Raw genomic sequence first — 18,011 nt, 5'->3', positions numbered from 1 at the left:
TGTCTTAGACTTGCCTCAAACTAATCCAGACTTCGGAGAAGGCGATGGCACCCCACTCCAGTACTCTTGCCTAGAAAATCCCATGGATGGAGGAGCCTGGTAGGCTGCAGTCCATGGGGTCGCTAGGAGTCGGACATGACTCAGTGTCTTCACTTTCACTTTTCACTTTGATGCATTGGAGAAGGAAATGGCAACCCACTCCAGTGATCTTGCCTGGAGAATCCCAGGGATGGAGGAGCCTAGTGGGCTGCTGTCTATGGGGTCGCACAGAGTCGGACACGACTGAAGCGACTTAGCAGCAATCCAGACTTAGTGGGAGATAGCGGAGGACAGAAGAGCCTGGCGGGCTACAGTCCATGGGGTCAGAAAGAGTCAGACACAACTTAGCAACCGAACAACAACAGGAACAATCCAGAGTGGAGCAGAGGAAAGTGGAGGAAAAATGAGACATCATTATTTATGACATATACATAAGGGTCATAATACCCTCTCCACTTCTGTATATGTTTGAAAGTTTCTATAATAAAAAAGTTTTAATCCAAATGAAAGGAAACCATATGGACCAAGCAATTTGTGGGGGCAGGTTATACTATGAGTCATTAACAGTGGTTACTCAGGGAAACAGGATAACAGATGAGTTCTTTTTTCCTTTCTTTTCTCCATATTATTAATTTTGTTACAGTGATCATGAACCATTGACATGCTAAACATTACTTGCGGATATTTTAAAAAAAGCATGTCTCTAAGAAAAACAGAAGTGAAAATCTAAAATTGACAAAAATTGGAGCTAAATTTGTACAGCGGTTTTATTTATATGAAGTATGTATTTCTTGTGAGGCAACACCTATGAGATGTAAATAGTTCCAGTCAATGACTGCAGCTGGTAAAACTGATGATAAGCTCAGTAAAATCATTCAAGACTCTGGCAAAATATATAAAACAGGCAGAAAGAAATTAACCAACATATAAATAGCCATCGCCCCTCCCAAATTAGGTTGCACCTGCCATATGTACAGACACAGATACACAGATACACATAAACCATTTCCCTTTCTCTCACAACAGAAAGCACGAGTGGATGAGTATCAGTGAAAATCTGAGCAGAAAACTTTCAACTAACCTCTGCATTTGGAGTCACATATATTAAAAATACTCCTAAGCAACTCTTCTTCATAGGTCCTGGTGTTGCTAGAGGTTACATCTTCCTTGCCATCATCAGTTCCTTGTTTCCACCCTATCAGAAGAAAAAGTTTGCAAATCCAGATGCTTTTATGTGCTAACATGCTTAGTTACTATTTTAATTTTAACAAAGAGTCAGATTTGACTGAGTGACTAACATATATTTTTACGTATATGGTTATGTTTCAAATATTAAAAAAGAGCAGCCCACAATACTGGTTACTTAACATGAATAGATCAAGAAAAAAGTGGTCTTGAAGCATCTTTAATTATTCATGTTTCCTTTCAAGTTTTACAAAGGTGGAATAAAAGGAGAGAAGATGAAGAAGAAACTGAGCTTTATTGTCCTGTGATAGTAAAAGCACTCTGCGAGGCGAGAGAGAAGGCGAAATTGAGATTCATTTCTGTTATGCGGGTAGGTACTTTTCATTGGCAGAGTCGATAGAGAAAGTTGAACGGGCTACAGTGTGTTATCCCTATTCTTGCCAGCTCTGGTACCTTCATCTCTAAGGTATTGCCACTGTGCAATTCTATGACAGGTTAATAATGATTGACATGACTGGAACAGTGAAATAGATAAAATTAATTTTGCATTTTTGATGACAAGTGAACACTTATACAAGGAAATGTATGCAAATATTTGTAGTAAAAAAGTTGTTACTTCTGGATATTACTTTAGTTATATTGCTTACAACTTCTGGCACTGTGAAGGAAGTGGTATAATATAATGAGGTGCTCAACGGATTAAGACAGTTTAGTCCTATGAAGAATATATGTTTGAAGAAACTCATGTACCAGAATGGATAGGTTTCAGTTAATATAATGCAATTGGGGGAAATAAAGCTATCTTTACCTGTTTAAAAAAAAAAGCACTCTGTGAAAAAGCAAATAGTGTTAACACAAATAAGAATATTTTAAAGAAAACAGAGGGAAAGTAAACACTAGTTATACAGAAAATGTATCATTTTACATTGCTTTTTAGGGTCTATCATACATGGGATTCTGTAAGCAATTCCCTAAATAGAATTCCAAAATTTCATTGAACTTGGCCTACAGAATTTGCATTGTTTCCTGGTGTACCTTATTGCCGCTACACTTTCTTACATGTTTCTCTCACATACAAAGAGGGAAAAATGTTAAAATGTTAATTTTCAGCAAGGCACGTTGGAAGTATATGAATTTTAACTCCCATGTATCTACGTATTTCTCTCATGACATTCTAATTTGCCCAGGAGAAAGTTTGTTTTCAGGTCAGTAGAAAAATATCCACGATTATGATTGAAAATATAATCTAGAATTGCTATCAGGTTTATATTTGAAAGCATAGAAAATACTGATGTTGCAGATATAAGATTTTTGTTGAGAGAAAGAAAATTTTAAGGGAAAGATGGATGCTTCCATCAAGTTTCATACTTCATTTTAGATCAGGCACTCTCAGAGTCATATGCTCCTTGCTTTATTGGAAGAACAAACATTAAAAGATAAATATTTACCCTCTTCATTCAGAGATAATTTTTTCACCACGGAATCCTGAGGAGTAGAGCTCTGATCAGAGGTGGAATCAAAATCAAGTGCTAAGGTACTAAAATCATTTTCACTACAATAGTTAGTCAAATCCTTGTTAGCAAAGAGCTCCCTTTTCATGATCTGCGGTGTCAAAGATGTGTAATTCTGGGAGCTCTGTGATCTTGGCCTTGAGATATTTTCAGAACCTGCGAGGATAAGTGAGTATTTTGCATTCTCAGGAGAGCGGAGATGAGAAATGGATGGGGTTCTTGGAGACACTATCTGAGACTGTGAAGTGAAGGTGCCATCTTTCTCAGGACTCAAGAAGAGCGTGTCGAGCAGAGGGACGTGAGCAGCCATCATTTTCTTCAGTACCTCTTCAAAATCCTTCTTGGGGTTAGTCTGTGGGCTGTCAAAACTGCTAGACTGGTATTTGATAATCTGTCGGATGGGATCAGAAATGTCTTCTCTCTTTTGGATGGCTCGCAGTTTTCTACAGATGCTTTCCACGGGGTTATGCCTCTTCTCAGCTACCTTCTTTGCAGAGGCCATTGCGGACTTTCCTCCAGTGAGACAGAGGAAGTGGCTAAAGTACAGGCAAAATATAGACATGTTTTTCAGTTAACACTGTCCTAACAATAATGGAGCAATGGGCTATTTATTCCCAAACCAACTTTGGGGGGATCAAGATGTCTTTAAACCACCGTCTTTACAACAATTGCTTTAAAAAACAGTATTGTCGATTTACAATGTTGTGTCAGTTTCAAGTGTACGGCAAAGTGGTTCAGTTACGCATACATTGGGTTGGCCAGAAAGTGTGTTTGGTGGCTTCCCCGGTGACTCAGTGATAAAGAATCCACCTGCAGGAGACACAGGTCCAATCCCTGGCCCGGAAAGATTCCACATGTCACAGAGCGACTAAGCCTGTGCACCACAGCTATGGAGTGCTCTAGAGCCCAGGAACCACAACTACTGAGCCCACCACTGAAGCCCACACAGCCTAGAGCCTGTGCTCCACAACAGAAGAAGCCACCCCAATGAGAAGCCCAAGCACTGCAACCAGAGAGTAGCTCCTGCTCTCAGCAACCAGAGAAAAGCCTGCATGCAGAAACAAAGACCCGCACAACCAAAAACAAACAAACAAATAAATAATTCATCCAGATTTCTCTGTAACATCTTACAGAAAAGTCCAAATGCACTTTTTGGGCAACTTAAGATATATCATATGTTCTTTATCAGATTCTTTTCCATTATAGGTTATTACAATACATTGAATATAGTTCCCTGTGCTGTACTGTAGGTCTTTGTTATTTAAACAATTGCTTTAAACAGATTTCCACATGTTTAACTTTGGGACTCAAATTTCTAGAAATAATAGCTAACAAATAGGAAGTATTTCTCATGATCCAGGCAAAGTACTAAGTTCTTTGTATGTATCAACTCATCGCATCTTTTTTTTTTTTTTTTTAAACTTTATAATATTGTATTAGTTTTGCCAAATATCGAAATGAATCCACCACAGGTATACATGTGTTCCCCATCCTGAACCCTCCTCCCTCCTCCCTCCCCATACCATCCCTCTGGGTCGTCCCAGTGCACCAGCCCCAAGCATCCAGTATTGTGCATCGAACCTGGACTGGCGACTCGTTTCATACATGATATTGTACATGTTTCAATGCCATGCTCCCAAATCTTCCCACCCTCTCCCTCTCCCACAGAGTCCATAAGACTGATCTATACATCAGTGTCTCTTTTGCTGTCTCGTACACAGGGTTATTGTTACCATCTTTCTAAATTCCATATATATGCGTTAGTATACTGTATTGGTGTTTTTCTTTCTGGCTTACTTTACTCTGTATAATAGGCTCCAGTTTCATCCACCTCATTAGAACTGATTCAAATGTATTCTTTTTGGTGGCTGAGTAATACTCCATTGTGTTTATGTACCACAGCTTTCTTATCCATTCATCTGCTGATGGACATCTAGGTTGCTTCCACGTCCTGGCTATTATAAACAGTGCTGCGAACTCATCGTATCTTAAAACAACTCTATGAGGCAAGTACTGCTATTATCTCCTTTTTCAGGCACAAAGAGATTAAGGGACACACCCAAAGTCAGCTTAGATAAGTGCTGGAGTCCACATTTGAACCCATGCAGTCTTGCTTGAGAGGGTAGACAACATTGCTCTTCACTTATACATCAAATATGATGATAGTGACGATATGAAAGCTCCCATTTGAGTACCTACTCTGATTCTTATCTTTTGAGAACTTAATAAATACCTCTTTAAGTATCTTGCATATATAATGTCCAAACTTCACACAAGCCCTGTCAGATGTGTAGAAATATCCCCTTTTCACAGATAATAAAATTAAGGCTCAAAAAGGTCAAGTAACTTGCTAATGGTAACATCTCTAAGATCTATGCCAAGGAGTGTCTGACTTCAGCAGAATTTTGTTTAATGGTAGCACCTTTAAAAAGCATGATCTCAACTTCTTATAAGATAGCAACTAAAGAACTTGGAAATAAATCCAAAATTGTGCCTAAACTGGTAACATTTAATCTATGCAAAGAGATACAATAAATTGAATAGTTATAAATAGTTGAATAGTTACAAAGAGTTTAAAAGTTATTATTTCTAGAACCTTAACAAAAACATCTATTTTCTAACGAGGTGGATAAAACTGGAGCCTATTATACAGAGTGAAGTAAGTCAGAAAGAAAGATACCAATATAGTATATTAACACATATATATGGAATTTATAAAGATGGTAACAATGACCCTGTATGCGAGACAGCGAAAGAGACACAGATGTAAAGAACAGACTTTTGGACTGTGTGGGAGAAGGTGAGGGTGGGATGACTGGAGAGAATAGCATTGAAACATGTATATTACCACATGTGAAATGGATCACCAGTCCAGGTTCGATGCATGAGACAGGGTGCTCAGGGCCCATGCACTGGGATGACACTGAGGGATGGGATGGGGAGGGAGGTGGGAGGGGGGTTCAGGATGGAGAACACATGTACACCCATGGCTGATTCATGTGAATGTATGGCAAAACCCACTACAATATTGTAAAGTAATTAGCCTCCAATTAAAATAAATAAAAATTTTAAAAAAGCTTCTATTTGTGATTCTTTTTAAAAAGTCCCCTAACAGAAAATGAACAAAGGGGCATTTAGAAAGACTAGGAAGAAGATGCTCCAAATCTCAGTCTGGTTCATTGTACCTCAAGATAACTGCCACCAGTTCCACCTAAAGAAGTTTCCATCAACAGAACCCTTCACCATTTAAGGTAACAATCATCTTTGAATCTTTATGCTGTCACTCTGCAATCCACTCCGTTTCTTCTATTCAAGGCTAATCTTTCAATGTCAAGCCTAAAACACATTCTCCTACTGAAATTCTGGAATCAGTGTATATGCACTTGACTCAAGCTTTCTTTCTGTTCTCTCCAAGGATGTATAATTGTACTGTATATTCTGTCATTTAATTAGATTTTGCCTTCTATTCTTGGGCTGTTTTAAATGTGTATACTCACTGCCTCCTCAAAAATGTTTTTAATTCTTGTATACAAAAGTCATGGTGTGATTCTCTTTTAGATTCTCAATACATTACTGTTGGCAGCATTGATACTCCACGAGGCTTGTGGACTTGTTCCCTAGCTATAGTGAGTGTTGGCTCAAAGACTTGTAGCTACCACTCTTTCTGGAAAATTTCCCCTGGCCAAATGGGAGCTTCTTATTGCTCAGCTAGGAGGTTGGAAGTGAAGCAATAGTAATGACAGAAGAGAGCCTGCCTGGCATTCCACATCTACAGCTGACTGTGGTGGGGACACGGCAGGAGCCATCTGACTTCCCCATGTCAATTAACGACCTTCTTAAAGACTCAACATTCAAAAAACTAAGACAGAATCTGGTCTCATCCCTCATGGCAAAAAGAAGGGGGAAAAGTGAGAAGCAGTGATTTTCTTTGCTTGGCCTCCAAAATCACTATGGATGGTGACTGCAGCCATGAAATTAAAAGATGCTTGCTCCTTGGAAGGAAAGCTATGACAAACCTAGACAACGTATTAAAAAGAAGAAACATCACTTGGCCAATAAAGGTCCATATAGTCAAAGCTATGGTTTTTCCAGTAGTCATGTACGGATGTGAGCTTTGTACCATAAAGAAAGCTGAGTACTGAAGTATTGATGCTTCCAAAATGTGGTGCTGGAGAAGACTCTTGAGAATCCCTCGAACTGAAAGGAGATTAAACCAGTCAATCCTAAAGGAAATCAACCCTGAATATTCATTGGAAGGACTGATGCTGAAGCTCCAATACTTAGGCCACCTGATGTGAAGAGCTGACTCATTGAAAAAGATCCTGATACTGGCAAAGACTGAAGGCAAAAGGAGAAGGGGATGGCAGAGGATGAGATGATTAGATAGCATCACCAACTCAATGGACATGGATTTGAGCAAACTCTGGGGGAAAGTGGAGGACAGAGGAGCCTGGTATGCTGAAGTCCATGGGGTTGCACAGAGTCAGACTCAACTAAGCGACTGAACAACAGTGAAGTATCTGTCAGTGTTCTCAATGTACTGTGACTATTTTACTCTTCAACAGCCAGTGAATCAGGGACAGGTTGAGCCTGAGGCTAATAGAAGCCCTAGAACTGGAACCTCAGACTCCCAGACCCATCAATCTCCATGGGAACATCTGTGAACCTCAGCGTGGGTTGCTGTTCAAGCCCCAGTGAAAGGCTTCACTCGTGGGCATCTGTGATGGGTCCAGATGAATGTTCCTAGCATATAAGACACCACATTTCTATTTGCTTTTCTGAGGCATTTTTCTCCTCCTACCATCTGTTTCCTAAACTTCCATGACTCACCTAAGCAAGCCCTGCTCCATGGTTTATTAAACCAAACCTTAGAAAAAGCACACTTAAGGCACTGGCTCTTCATGAGCTAACAGAGCTTCACAAGATTAACTTGTTTTGCTTTTTCTAATATAGAGCAGAACATTTGTGGGAGTTCAATAAGTAAGATGTGATGATCAAGATTTCAAAATTTGTGCCACTTTCTCCATATATGGCATGGAAATATCTCCTGTCCATCCTGTCCAAATTTTTTTTTTTAGTTTTAGATCCACTGCAATCTGCCATAACACTGAAAAATACAAGTCTGACTTGCTTTCAATAACTATCTTTGAAAGAGTACTAATGAAAATTAAAAACTGAAGGTTAATTGTACTTGTAGAATCAGGTGCTTGGAGTCTGTCTTTTATGAAGAATTTCCTTATTTATCTGTTTTGTTGATTGAATACTATGTAAAGATGGTACACCTGTAGAAATTCCATTGGTTTGTTTTATTTTTAAATTCTCTGAACCTTCATTGTACTCTATACCACTAATCCTTTTAGGCATTCAATCAATATCTAAAAATGTGCTACCTAAAAATGTGCTAAACCTAGTAGAAACAGGGGGTACGATCATGAGCAAAACAGAATATCTGCTCTCCTAAAACTTTTGGTCTGTGAGAGATGCACATGTAAGAAGGAAGCTACGAAGACTGCCAGATTAAATCTAGGATGCCCAGGCCTTCCCTGGTGGTCCAGTGTGCAAGAATTTGCCTTCCAGTGCAGGGGACTAGGGATTGATCCCTGGTCTGGGAACTAACGTCCCACATGCCACAGGACAAGGGAGCTTGCATGCCACTACACCTAAGATCCGATGCAGCCAAAAAAAAAAAAAAAAAAAAGACCCAGGATGCCAAATAAAATTTGAATTTCCAATAAACAATGGCTAATTTTTTTAGTATAAGTACATCGTGTGCATCAAAAAGTTGCACAGGAAAAACTTATACTGAAAGATTATCTGTTGTTTATCTAAAACTCAAATTTCTCTGGGCATCTGGCAGTTCTAACTAGTTAAATCTAGCAACCCTAAAGCCTAGAATAATAAATAATTACACACTAGGAAGGAAAAGTGCCAGGGCTGTGAGAGAATATAATAGGGGTTATTCTAGTTTGGGAGTTAAGGATAGGGAAAAATTGGAGCATCTATTATGTGGCATGTGCTATGCATAATGCTATATATATTGTTTGCTAAATCTAAGGTTGTGAACAGAAAATTAAGAAGTGGACTCAAAAATCCCTTGTCCACTCCCTCCGTTCAGTTCAGTTGCCCAGTCATGTCCAACTTTTTGGGACCCCATGGACTGCCCACGCCAGGCTTCCCTGTCTATCACCATCTCCCAGAGCCTACTCAAACTCATGTCCATCGCATTGGTGATGCCATCCAACCATCTCATCCTCTGTTGTCCCTTTCTCCTCCCACCTTCGATCTTTCCCAGCGTCAGGGTCTTTTCATATGAGACAGTTCTTTGCATCAGATGACCAAAGTATTGGAGCTTCAGCATCAGTCCTTCTAATGAATATTCAGGACTGATTTCCTTTAGGATTGATTGGTTTGATCTCCTTGCAGTCCAAGAGACTCTCAAGAGTCTTCTCCAATACCACAGTTCAAAAGCATCAGTTCTTCGTTGCTCAGCTTTCTTTATAGTCTAACTCTCACATCCAAACATGACTACTGGAAAAACCATAGCTTTGACTAGATGGACCTTTGTTGGCAAAGTAATATCTCTGCTTTTTAATATGCTGTGTAGGTTGGTCATAGCTTTTCTTCCAAGGAGCAAGCATCTTTTAATTTCATGGCTACAGTCACCATCTGCAGTGATTTTGGAGCCCAAAATAATAAATTCTGTCACTGTTTCCATTATTTCCCATCTATTTTTCATGAAGAGATGGGACTGGATGCCATTCCCTATATCTATATATTTACATTTATTCTATTCCGTATATCTATATTCCATTTCCTGTATCTATATATTTACATCTATATCCAGATATATATTCCTACAGCATATTTCTGAGTTTACATTAGATAAATGTAATATAAAATAATATTAGAGATTATCCAAACAAGTTATTTCACTAATTTTATTTATTTCTCCTATTGTTTGACTTATGACCCATTGTCCTCCTTTCTAGAATGAGTGTCATTATTATTATTGCCTGAATTGCCTTGTTGCCCCTATTCAAGGTCTTGATTCAACACTTTTCAATCATCTCTCTGATCTAAAACTATAAAGCAATAATTAAAAGCCTCTGATGCATAGCAACATCTATAAACAAACATGGTTTCTTATCTAAAGTAAGGTTATTTCCATCAGTGATGTAACTACAGAGTCCCACACTAACCTATCTGTTTGGACTTCCTAAAGAAGTCTTCAATAGATTAGAATAAATTCACCATGTATGTATAATATAGATAATATCTCCTCTTCCATAGGAACTTATAATATTAGAGCATAATTTGTGTTTTCAATATCCATATTCTTCAATAACTAAGAAACAGTTGGATTTCTTCTCAAAGAAAGACATTAAGATTTATACAGAGATACAAAAATAGCATCCTTGAAGAATTTTAGGAAGCCTTCTGAATCAAACTCTGACTCAAGAAAGATTATGTGGATAATGTAATTATCTTTTCTTCACCAACCATTTAAATTTTTTCTCCCTTTATTAATAGTTATTGCTTGAACATTGAACTTCAAAACTTAAGATCAAGTAGGCTTAAGAATCATTTGTTACTTAATTATGAAATCCTTCATGACTCACCCAAGTGAGTCCCACTTGGTGGCTTAATTAATGTAAAGCCCTTAATTAATGTATGTAAAAAATAGAAGTATATATGTAGATAGATAAAAAAGGGGTTCCTTTTACCAAAAGAGTCCTTCAGTAACAATCAGACGCCAGTAAACTCTTCATCAACACATAAGAAGAAACATCTGTTCACTGAGATGTTCCCGGGAAACTCATCTTTAGCAGCCCAGTGGGAGAGCAGAGCATGGATTTCTACTCAATCAGTAAATTTTATTTTTGCCAAATTACACTGTTTTAGTCTCTCTTTGACTAGTATTTAATGTGATAAAATAGCAACACGTTTTCCTGCCCTCTCCAGATACATGGTAGCAGCTGTTAATCAAAATGATTTGCAAACCACAAGTCCCAGATTTAGTAAATGCTCAGTGAGTCTGTCATCTGCAAACCTTTTTCATTACTAATAATTGCAAGCTGGAACCTTCTCCTCCCACCACTCAGTTAACCTTGTTATATTAAGCTCCTTGGCTGGGTCATACCAAGCTTATTATAAACATCTCATATTGGAACAATTCCTGAAATAGCACAGTCACACATTATGCTTCTGAAAACTGTGTTCTTCTGTTTCAGTTCTTATTATATGAAGTCTGGTTTTCTTCTCAGAGACCAGGGGGAAAATCTATGGTAAATCTTAACTCCAAGAACTCAGGTGCTCCTACATTCTTACAGTCAACAAAACCACAAAATTACATTCTCCTAACACACATTCCAAATAGCCAAGACTGGAAACAACAATTCAGTGCTTTAACCTATCCAAAAGCCTTCAAAAAAACACTTCTGGGATCTCCAAAGCAACATTTTAAGGGAAACTAGCTTTATCACTTTTAGCCACTCAGCTTTTTCTCCCAATTTCTTTCAGTGTTTTGGGTTTTTTTTCCTAGAAGTGTTTCAAACTTTCAAAGAGCTCCACTGAACCCTGTTATATCAATTTTGGAGGTTTGTCTCATTCACAACAGACACATTGAATTGAAGGTTAGAACTTAGCGACGGCTGAAGTTGCTTTTGCCCCATTCAGAGGAAGATTTTCTTGACCTTCAATGACTAAGAGCCACCATCAGCCAAAGTTTAATTATTTGGGGAAAACTCACCACCTTACTTTCACTTCACCAGCATCCAAGAACCACCTTCTGAAAACTCGGAATGGAGAGAGAGGCCCTCAGGACCAGATGATGTGGGTGGAGCTGTCTTCAGAGTGGTACCGAGCGAGGTGAGAGACAAAGGCTGGAGATCAGGGAAGCCCCTCATGAGCTACACCTGCCTCCCGGGTTCAGCCAGGCCCACAGGAGTAGGGGTGTGAGGAAAGGTACATTGGAGGATGCGGTCAACTACTGGGAGAGGATGGGTGCCATGTTGGTGTGCTCACTAACACGTCATCCCGTGTTACTACAAAAATAAAGATCATCCGAATATACTCTCTAATCGGGGAAAGTCAGCTTTTTTGTTACCATTGTTTCTGTTTCTGGGGTTAGGTCTGAAAACAGGAAAAACAATCACAATGTATAGCCTTAATTCCATCAATGAAGTAGGAAGGAAGTCTTACTGAAAATGAATTGTCCTGTTGCTCAAAGACTTTCTTGAAGAATTTTCAAGCCAGCAACTAACACTTAAAATGGGATACCACTAAATATCAAACTGCAGCCCCATTGACAAGTCCAATTTCTCTTCTCTTTGCCACTTCTATTCAGCTCTATGCTGTCTTGGCTTAATGAATCTCTCCACTTAGAAAAGAATGTACAAAACAAGTTATTGAGTACATACCATGGTTATTATTAAATATTTAAAATTTTAAAATTGTAACAGAAATATCAAGTAGACATTGCAAAACATTTAAAATTTGTGAAGCCCATGAAAGTCTAAAAGAGACAATATTATTTCAAAGCTTTTAATAATAAAATGTATGCTAAAAACAAGCTTATTGTTTAATTGTTAATATCTTCATACTAGGAAAAGTCACTTTTTAAGTTAAATTTCATATGCTTCTATTTGGCCAAATGCTGTATAGTTTCTCAGACATCAGTGCTATTAATCATTGTGTCTTTTACGAGATCTGACCTGGTTTGGGAGACTCAGCATATAAATTGAGCAGAGTGCAAAAATTAAGCAAAGAATTAGGTGAGTGGAACATTAAGCTTCATGGGAGGTCAGGATAGGGTGTGTTCTGTGTGGGTTGAGAAGCCATTATAAAGTAGCTGGGACATATGCTGGGCTTTAAATAATAAAGTATTATGCAAAGATAGGGGCGTGGACACACCTGTGAGGTGGGGAGAGACTGAGTGAAGCCTAGTGGTGAGACTGAGCCTCTTATTTTACCAGCGCTGTGTACACAGTCTGATGGAACCATGAGAAAGGTGGGAGGGGTTGGAGTAGTGAAAAAATGTAGATTTAGGTAGGGAGCATACAGGCAGATTCAGAAATAAATGAAACTTCATATAGTGTCATTGCCCATCCAAGGAAATGATACTCAGCTGTGACAAGCATCTTAAAAACAGAACAAAACAAACTCACCACAAAACAAACAAACAGAAAAGCAAACCAAAATCTGGGTTCCAAACGTAAAACTGGAAGCGTCAAACCTGGAACACGTTTTTCTCAAACTGGCAGTTTTGCTTACTACTCACCGGGCTTCTCCAGCCAGGCCTCACAGGCCCTAATCACATGCTTCTCAGACCTTAGCATCAGTGATTTCCTGCTCATCCCCTCTTCTCCGCCTTCCCCCCTCCCCTGCATAGGGTGCTCTGAAAATCTATTTTTGGTATATCAAGATTTATATATATACTCCTATTCCTGTGGGTCATCATTATCTCTGTCCCCAGGTGAGAGGGAGAAAGGTAGTAGCTAAGAATTAGGGCTCTGGATTCAAATAACCTGGGCCAATGAGCTTTTCTGCTCATTAGGGTTTTGCTTTTTGTTGTTTTTTTAAAATCTTTATTGAATTTGTTATAATATTGCTTCTGGTTTTTTTTTTTTGTCTGCTTTTTGTGCTTTTGACCACAAGGCATATGGGATCTTATTTCCCCCACCAGGGGTTAAGCCTGTATCCCCTACAATAGAAGGCAAAATCTTAACCACTGGACCACCAGGGATGTCCCTGCTCACTCATTTTGTGACAAAGTAACTTTCTGTGTTTCAGTTTCTTCTTCCCTGAAACTGCATCCTATTCTGAATGACCTCCTGGGTTAATTTCAAGGGTTAAATGAAATAACATGCATATGATACATTTTCTGAAACTCAGTGTATTTATTCAGGTATTAAATGTCCTCTTAAAACACAAAATAGCACTAGAAAGAAATAACTAATAAACCCATGTCTCTCATTAGACTTGCTCTGTTTAATTTCCCATGAAATAAACTCTCTTATAACATCCCTGCTTGTGATCTTCTTATCAATCCCCAGATACCGAAACTAGCAACACCCAGAGAGATTTTCCTCCTAGTCATAAAGAAAGACAGCAGCAGAGCCAGAAATAATATTCAAATTCTGAATCCACTAGACTATATCGCCTGTCTGGCAAACTCAACTCTTTTTTCCTTCTCCAAATGAATGTATCATACGTGATATTTCCCAGAGCAGTGAAACGAGCAGCCTGAACTTATTCAGGGAAAACCTGAATAAAATTTCAGTGGCTCATCAATGAATCAAATGAATGTGTTATATCATCACGTATTATTTCACTTATTTATTCCATCACTTATTATTGTTTGCCTTAGGCTGATTCTAACAGAATACAATAGCCTCTTGGTATCCATGAGGGATTGGTTTCAAGACCCCCTTGGATACCCAAATCTGTGGATGCTTAAGTCTCTTATATAAAATGACATAGGAACTTCCCTGGTGATCAGTGGTTAAGAATCCTCCTGCCAATGTAGGGGACATGGGTTTGATCCTTGGTTGGGGAAGATCCCACATGCCTTGGAACAACTAAGCCCGTGCGCCACGGCTACTGAGCCCACTGAGTCTGTACTCTAGAGCCCGTGAACTGCAACTGCTGGAGCCCTTGTGCCCTAGAGCCTACGCTCTACAAGAGAAGCCACTGCAGTGAGAAGCCCACACACCACCACAGAGTAGACCCTGCTAGCCACAACTAGAGAAAGCCTGTGCACAGCAGTGAAGACCCAAGGCAGCCAAAAATAAACAAGTCATTTTTTTTTTAATGGCACAGTATTTGCATATAACCAAACATCTCTGGGTTTCCCAGGTGGCACTAGTGGTAGAGAACTCACTTGCTAATGCAGGAGATATAAGAGACATGGGTTCGATCCCTGGGTTGGGAAGATCCCCTGGAGGGCATGGCGACCCACTCCAATATTATTGCCTGAAGAATCCCATGGACAGAGGAGCCTGGCGGGCTACAATGCACAGTGTCACAGAGTCGGACGGGACTGAAGTGACAGCACAGTGCAAACATTTTCTCCAGCCCTGAAAATATGTTTTGTTAACACATGAAGGAGTACAAAGGGATAAAATACAGGCTTTACCCCAGAAAGTCAAGACGGAGCTTTGACTCTTGAATAAACTACTGTTAGGACTGAAACATATTGTTTCCTCTCTAAATCATTTCCCTTTAAGGTGGGTCTGACCAGAGGGCCTCTGATATTGCCAGACCTGAAAGGAACTGTCTCGCTATAATTAGGGAACCTCTAAGAAATGCCATCCCCACTCTTCAAAATAACATTTCAAGAAAATTAAATATTTTGTAAATAGGCAAATATATATATATTTAAATAACATCTCCTTCTCTTTAATGCAATCTTTTTTAAAAAAATTTTAATGATACTTTTTTTTTTGCCTCCCTGCACAGCATGTGGAATCTTAGTTCCCTGACCAGGGATCAAACCCATGCCCTCTGTAGTGGAAGCTCAGAGTCTTAACTGCCTTAACCACTGGACTGCCAGGGAAGTCCCTTTAAAGCGGTCTTTAATGTTGTTAGACATTAGCCAGTAGCAGGATCTCTGGAGTTAATCTCTGGTTGATCTACGGGACTCATTTATTCTGGTCAAAAGCAGATTGGAGGGGAAAGGGGGCACTATTGGAAGAAAGGAAGGAAGGAAAAAAGAAAACCAGATAGTGGAATCTTCCTTCATGAGAAGCATGGTCAAATGTAACATACGTTTTTAAAATGTTATTATTAATTACTTTATTTAATTTTGGTTGCGCTGAGCCTTTGTTGCTGCACATGGACTTTCTCTAGTTGCAGCAAGCAGGGGCTTCTCTTCACTGTGCCCTGTGCAGGCTTCTGACTGTGCTGGCTTCTCTTCTTGCAGAGAACAGGCTCTGGGCCCGAGGGCTTCAGTAGTGTCCGCTCACGGGCTTAGCTGTAGCATGACACGTGGGATCTTCCCGGATGAGGGACTGAACCTGTGTCCCCTGTATTGGCAGGGAGATTCTTAAACACTAGACCACCAGGGAAGTCCCCATAACATACGTTTTACTTTTTAAAACCTGCTGTATGTAAAATGCACTATTTTTTAAATGCACTGTTTCTTATAGTAGCACCCTTAGGTTCTAGGTGCCATTGTCTTTTAATTGGTTTCTGTTATTAAGCTTTATTAAGCAAAGGCAGTGTCTTCAGGAAGCCAATTTTCATAAAGATACTGTCCCAGAAAGAAAGGGATTGGAAATATTAGTGATTTTATGGGTTCCATTCTAAAAGAAAGGGGACACAGAAGTGAATACTTTGGAAGAAAAATTGGTAATATGTTTTTGGAGGCAGGTTAAAATGAAGGCCCTGGAGATATTACAAGATATGTGTTAGCTGAACGACAATCACCCATTGCCCTCCCAAGTTAACCCTCCTGAATTAAAGCAAGACCTACCTGTTCTTGTTCTGTGTTCCAGCAGACTGGCCTCTGTGGATGGCATCAGTCTGACTTTGCTGCCCTCTGACTTCCCATTGAACTTAGTACCAGGCACCTGCATAAAATAGGCATGAACAGAAAGAGCCTGGGATATTTTTCTCCTGGATCCCACCCTGCCAGCCCTGTCTGACGGTGGTCCGTGCTTTTCTACGGCACCTGTCAGGCAGCCCCCCTTTTTTCTTTTGGCTGCACTGGGTCTTTACTGCAGCACTGGGACGTTCTTGAGTTGCAGGTGCAGGCTTCTCTAGTTGCAGCTCGAAGGCTTCTTTTGTTGTGGTGCACAGGCTCTAGACTGAGTGGGCTTCGTGGTCCCTCAGCATGTGGGAGTTTGGCTCCCAGCTAGGGATGACCAGGGATCAAACAGGTGTCCCCTACACTGGAATTCAGATTCTTTACTGCTGGACCACCAGGAAGTTCCAGGCAACCCTCTCTTAAAGTGACAGTACTCACTTGGTTCTGAACGTCCCTACCTTAGCCCTTGCTAGGATAGGTTCCCTAGATCCAGGATGCCAGCACCATGGGGTGCTCCCCACTCCTCATTATTTCCCTTAATCCTACCCACATCTTCAGGATTGAAATTCTTTTCTGTCTCCCCTTTAAAAAATGTGCCATCTGTTTCTTAAGGGATCCTGACTGATACACACTTAGAGATTCTTTTCATCGTCATTGTAATTTCCATACCCCAATATGGTTGCTATGCAGCTTTACACGAAGGGCATAATATCTTAAATTATTTTGTTTTTATTTTTAAACTCTGGTGACCTTTCCTTCTGGTTTAGTACATGTGACTAATTCAAAGAAAGGGATTTGATTTGGGAAAAAAAAACACCTAAAGCCAAAACACTCCACAAACTTTTCTTTTGGAAATTCTGACAGCTGTTGCCACATTGGTTTCCATAGCGGTTGTATCAGCTTATCGTGTCACCAACAATCCGTGAGCCTGCTTGGTTCCCCACACCTTCATCAACACAATGTGTTGATCTTTGCCAATCTGATAAGTGAAAGATGGCATCTCCTCATTTTAATTTGCATTTCTCTCCTTATGCATATGGTTTCATGTGTTTAAAGCTATTAATATCTGTGCTTCCATTTCTATATTCTATTTGTTTGTATTCTTTGGTCGTTTTTCAACAGGGACTTGATTTTACCAACTTACAAAAGCTCTTTACATAGGAAGAAATTTAGTTCTTTGTATTTTATGCATTAGAAATTCATTTGTATAATGGGTCATTTCTATTTTTCTTTTATGACATATTTGCCATGCAGATATTTTTAAAAAATTAAACTCAGGTTTCAATCTTCTCTTTATGGCTTCAGAGTTTTTGTTAGAAAGTTCTTCCTAGCAGATGAATGGATAAGAAAGCTGTGGTACATATACACAATGGAGTATTACTCAGCCATTAAAAAGAATACGTTTGAATCAGTTCTAATGAGGTGGATGAAACTGGAGCCTATTATACAGAGTGAAGTAAGCCAGAAGGAAAAACATAAATACAGTATACTAACGCATATATATGGAATTTAGAAAGATGGTAACAATAACCCGGTGTACGAGACAGCAAAAGAGACACTGATGTATAGAACAGTCTTATGGACTCTGTGGGAGAGGGAGAGGGTGGGAAGAATGGGAGAATTCTTGCCATTTGGGAGAATTCAATGCCATTTGGGAGAATGGCATTGAAACATGTAAAATATCATGTAAGAAACAAGTTGCCAGTCCAGGTTCGATGCACGTTACTGGATGCTTGGGGCTAGTGCAC

The 18,011-nt window shown here is 39.4% G+C and overlaps 1 protein-coding gene across 1 annotated transcript in view; it reads right to left on the bottom strand.

Moving 5' to 3' along the window:
* The window catches only part of LOC113893436 (lymphoid-restricted membrane protein), a 45,041-nt gene extending 41,804 nt beyond the window's left edge, over positions 1–3,237 (bottom strand). The window contains exons 1-2 of the mRNA XM_027543428.1: positions 2,673–3,237; positions 1,121–1,234 (exon numbers count right to left, since the gene is read on the bottom strand). Of these exons, the coding sequence (XP_027399229.1) occupies positions 1,121–1,234; positions 2,673–3,237 (679 nt within the window). The remainder of the gene's footprint in view (positions 1–1,120; positions 1,235–2,672) is intronic.
* Positions 3,238–18,011: the final 14,774 nt, after the last annotated feature.

Source organism: Bos indicus x Bos taurus, chromosome 5 (genome assembly GCF_003369695.1).
Source record: "Bos indicus x Bos taurus breed Angus x Brahman F1 hybrid chromosome 5, Bos_hybrid_MaternalHap_v2.0, whole genome shotgun sequence".
NCBI classification, from domain to species: Eukaryota; Metazoa; Chordata; class Mammalia; order Artiodactyla; family Bovidae; genus Bos; species Bos indicus x Bos taurus.
The sequence above is the reverse complement of the archived record's forward strand: the minus strand, read 5'-3'. Positions and strand labels throughout refer to the sequence as shown.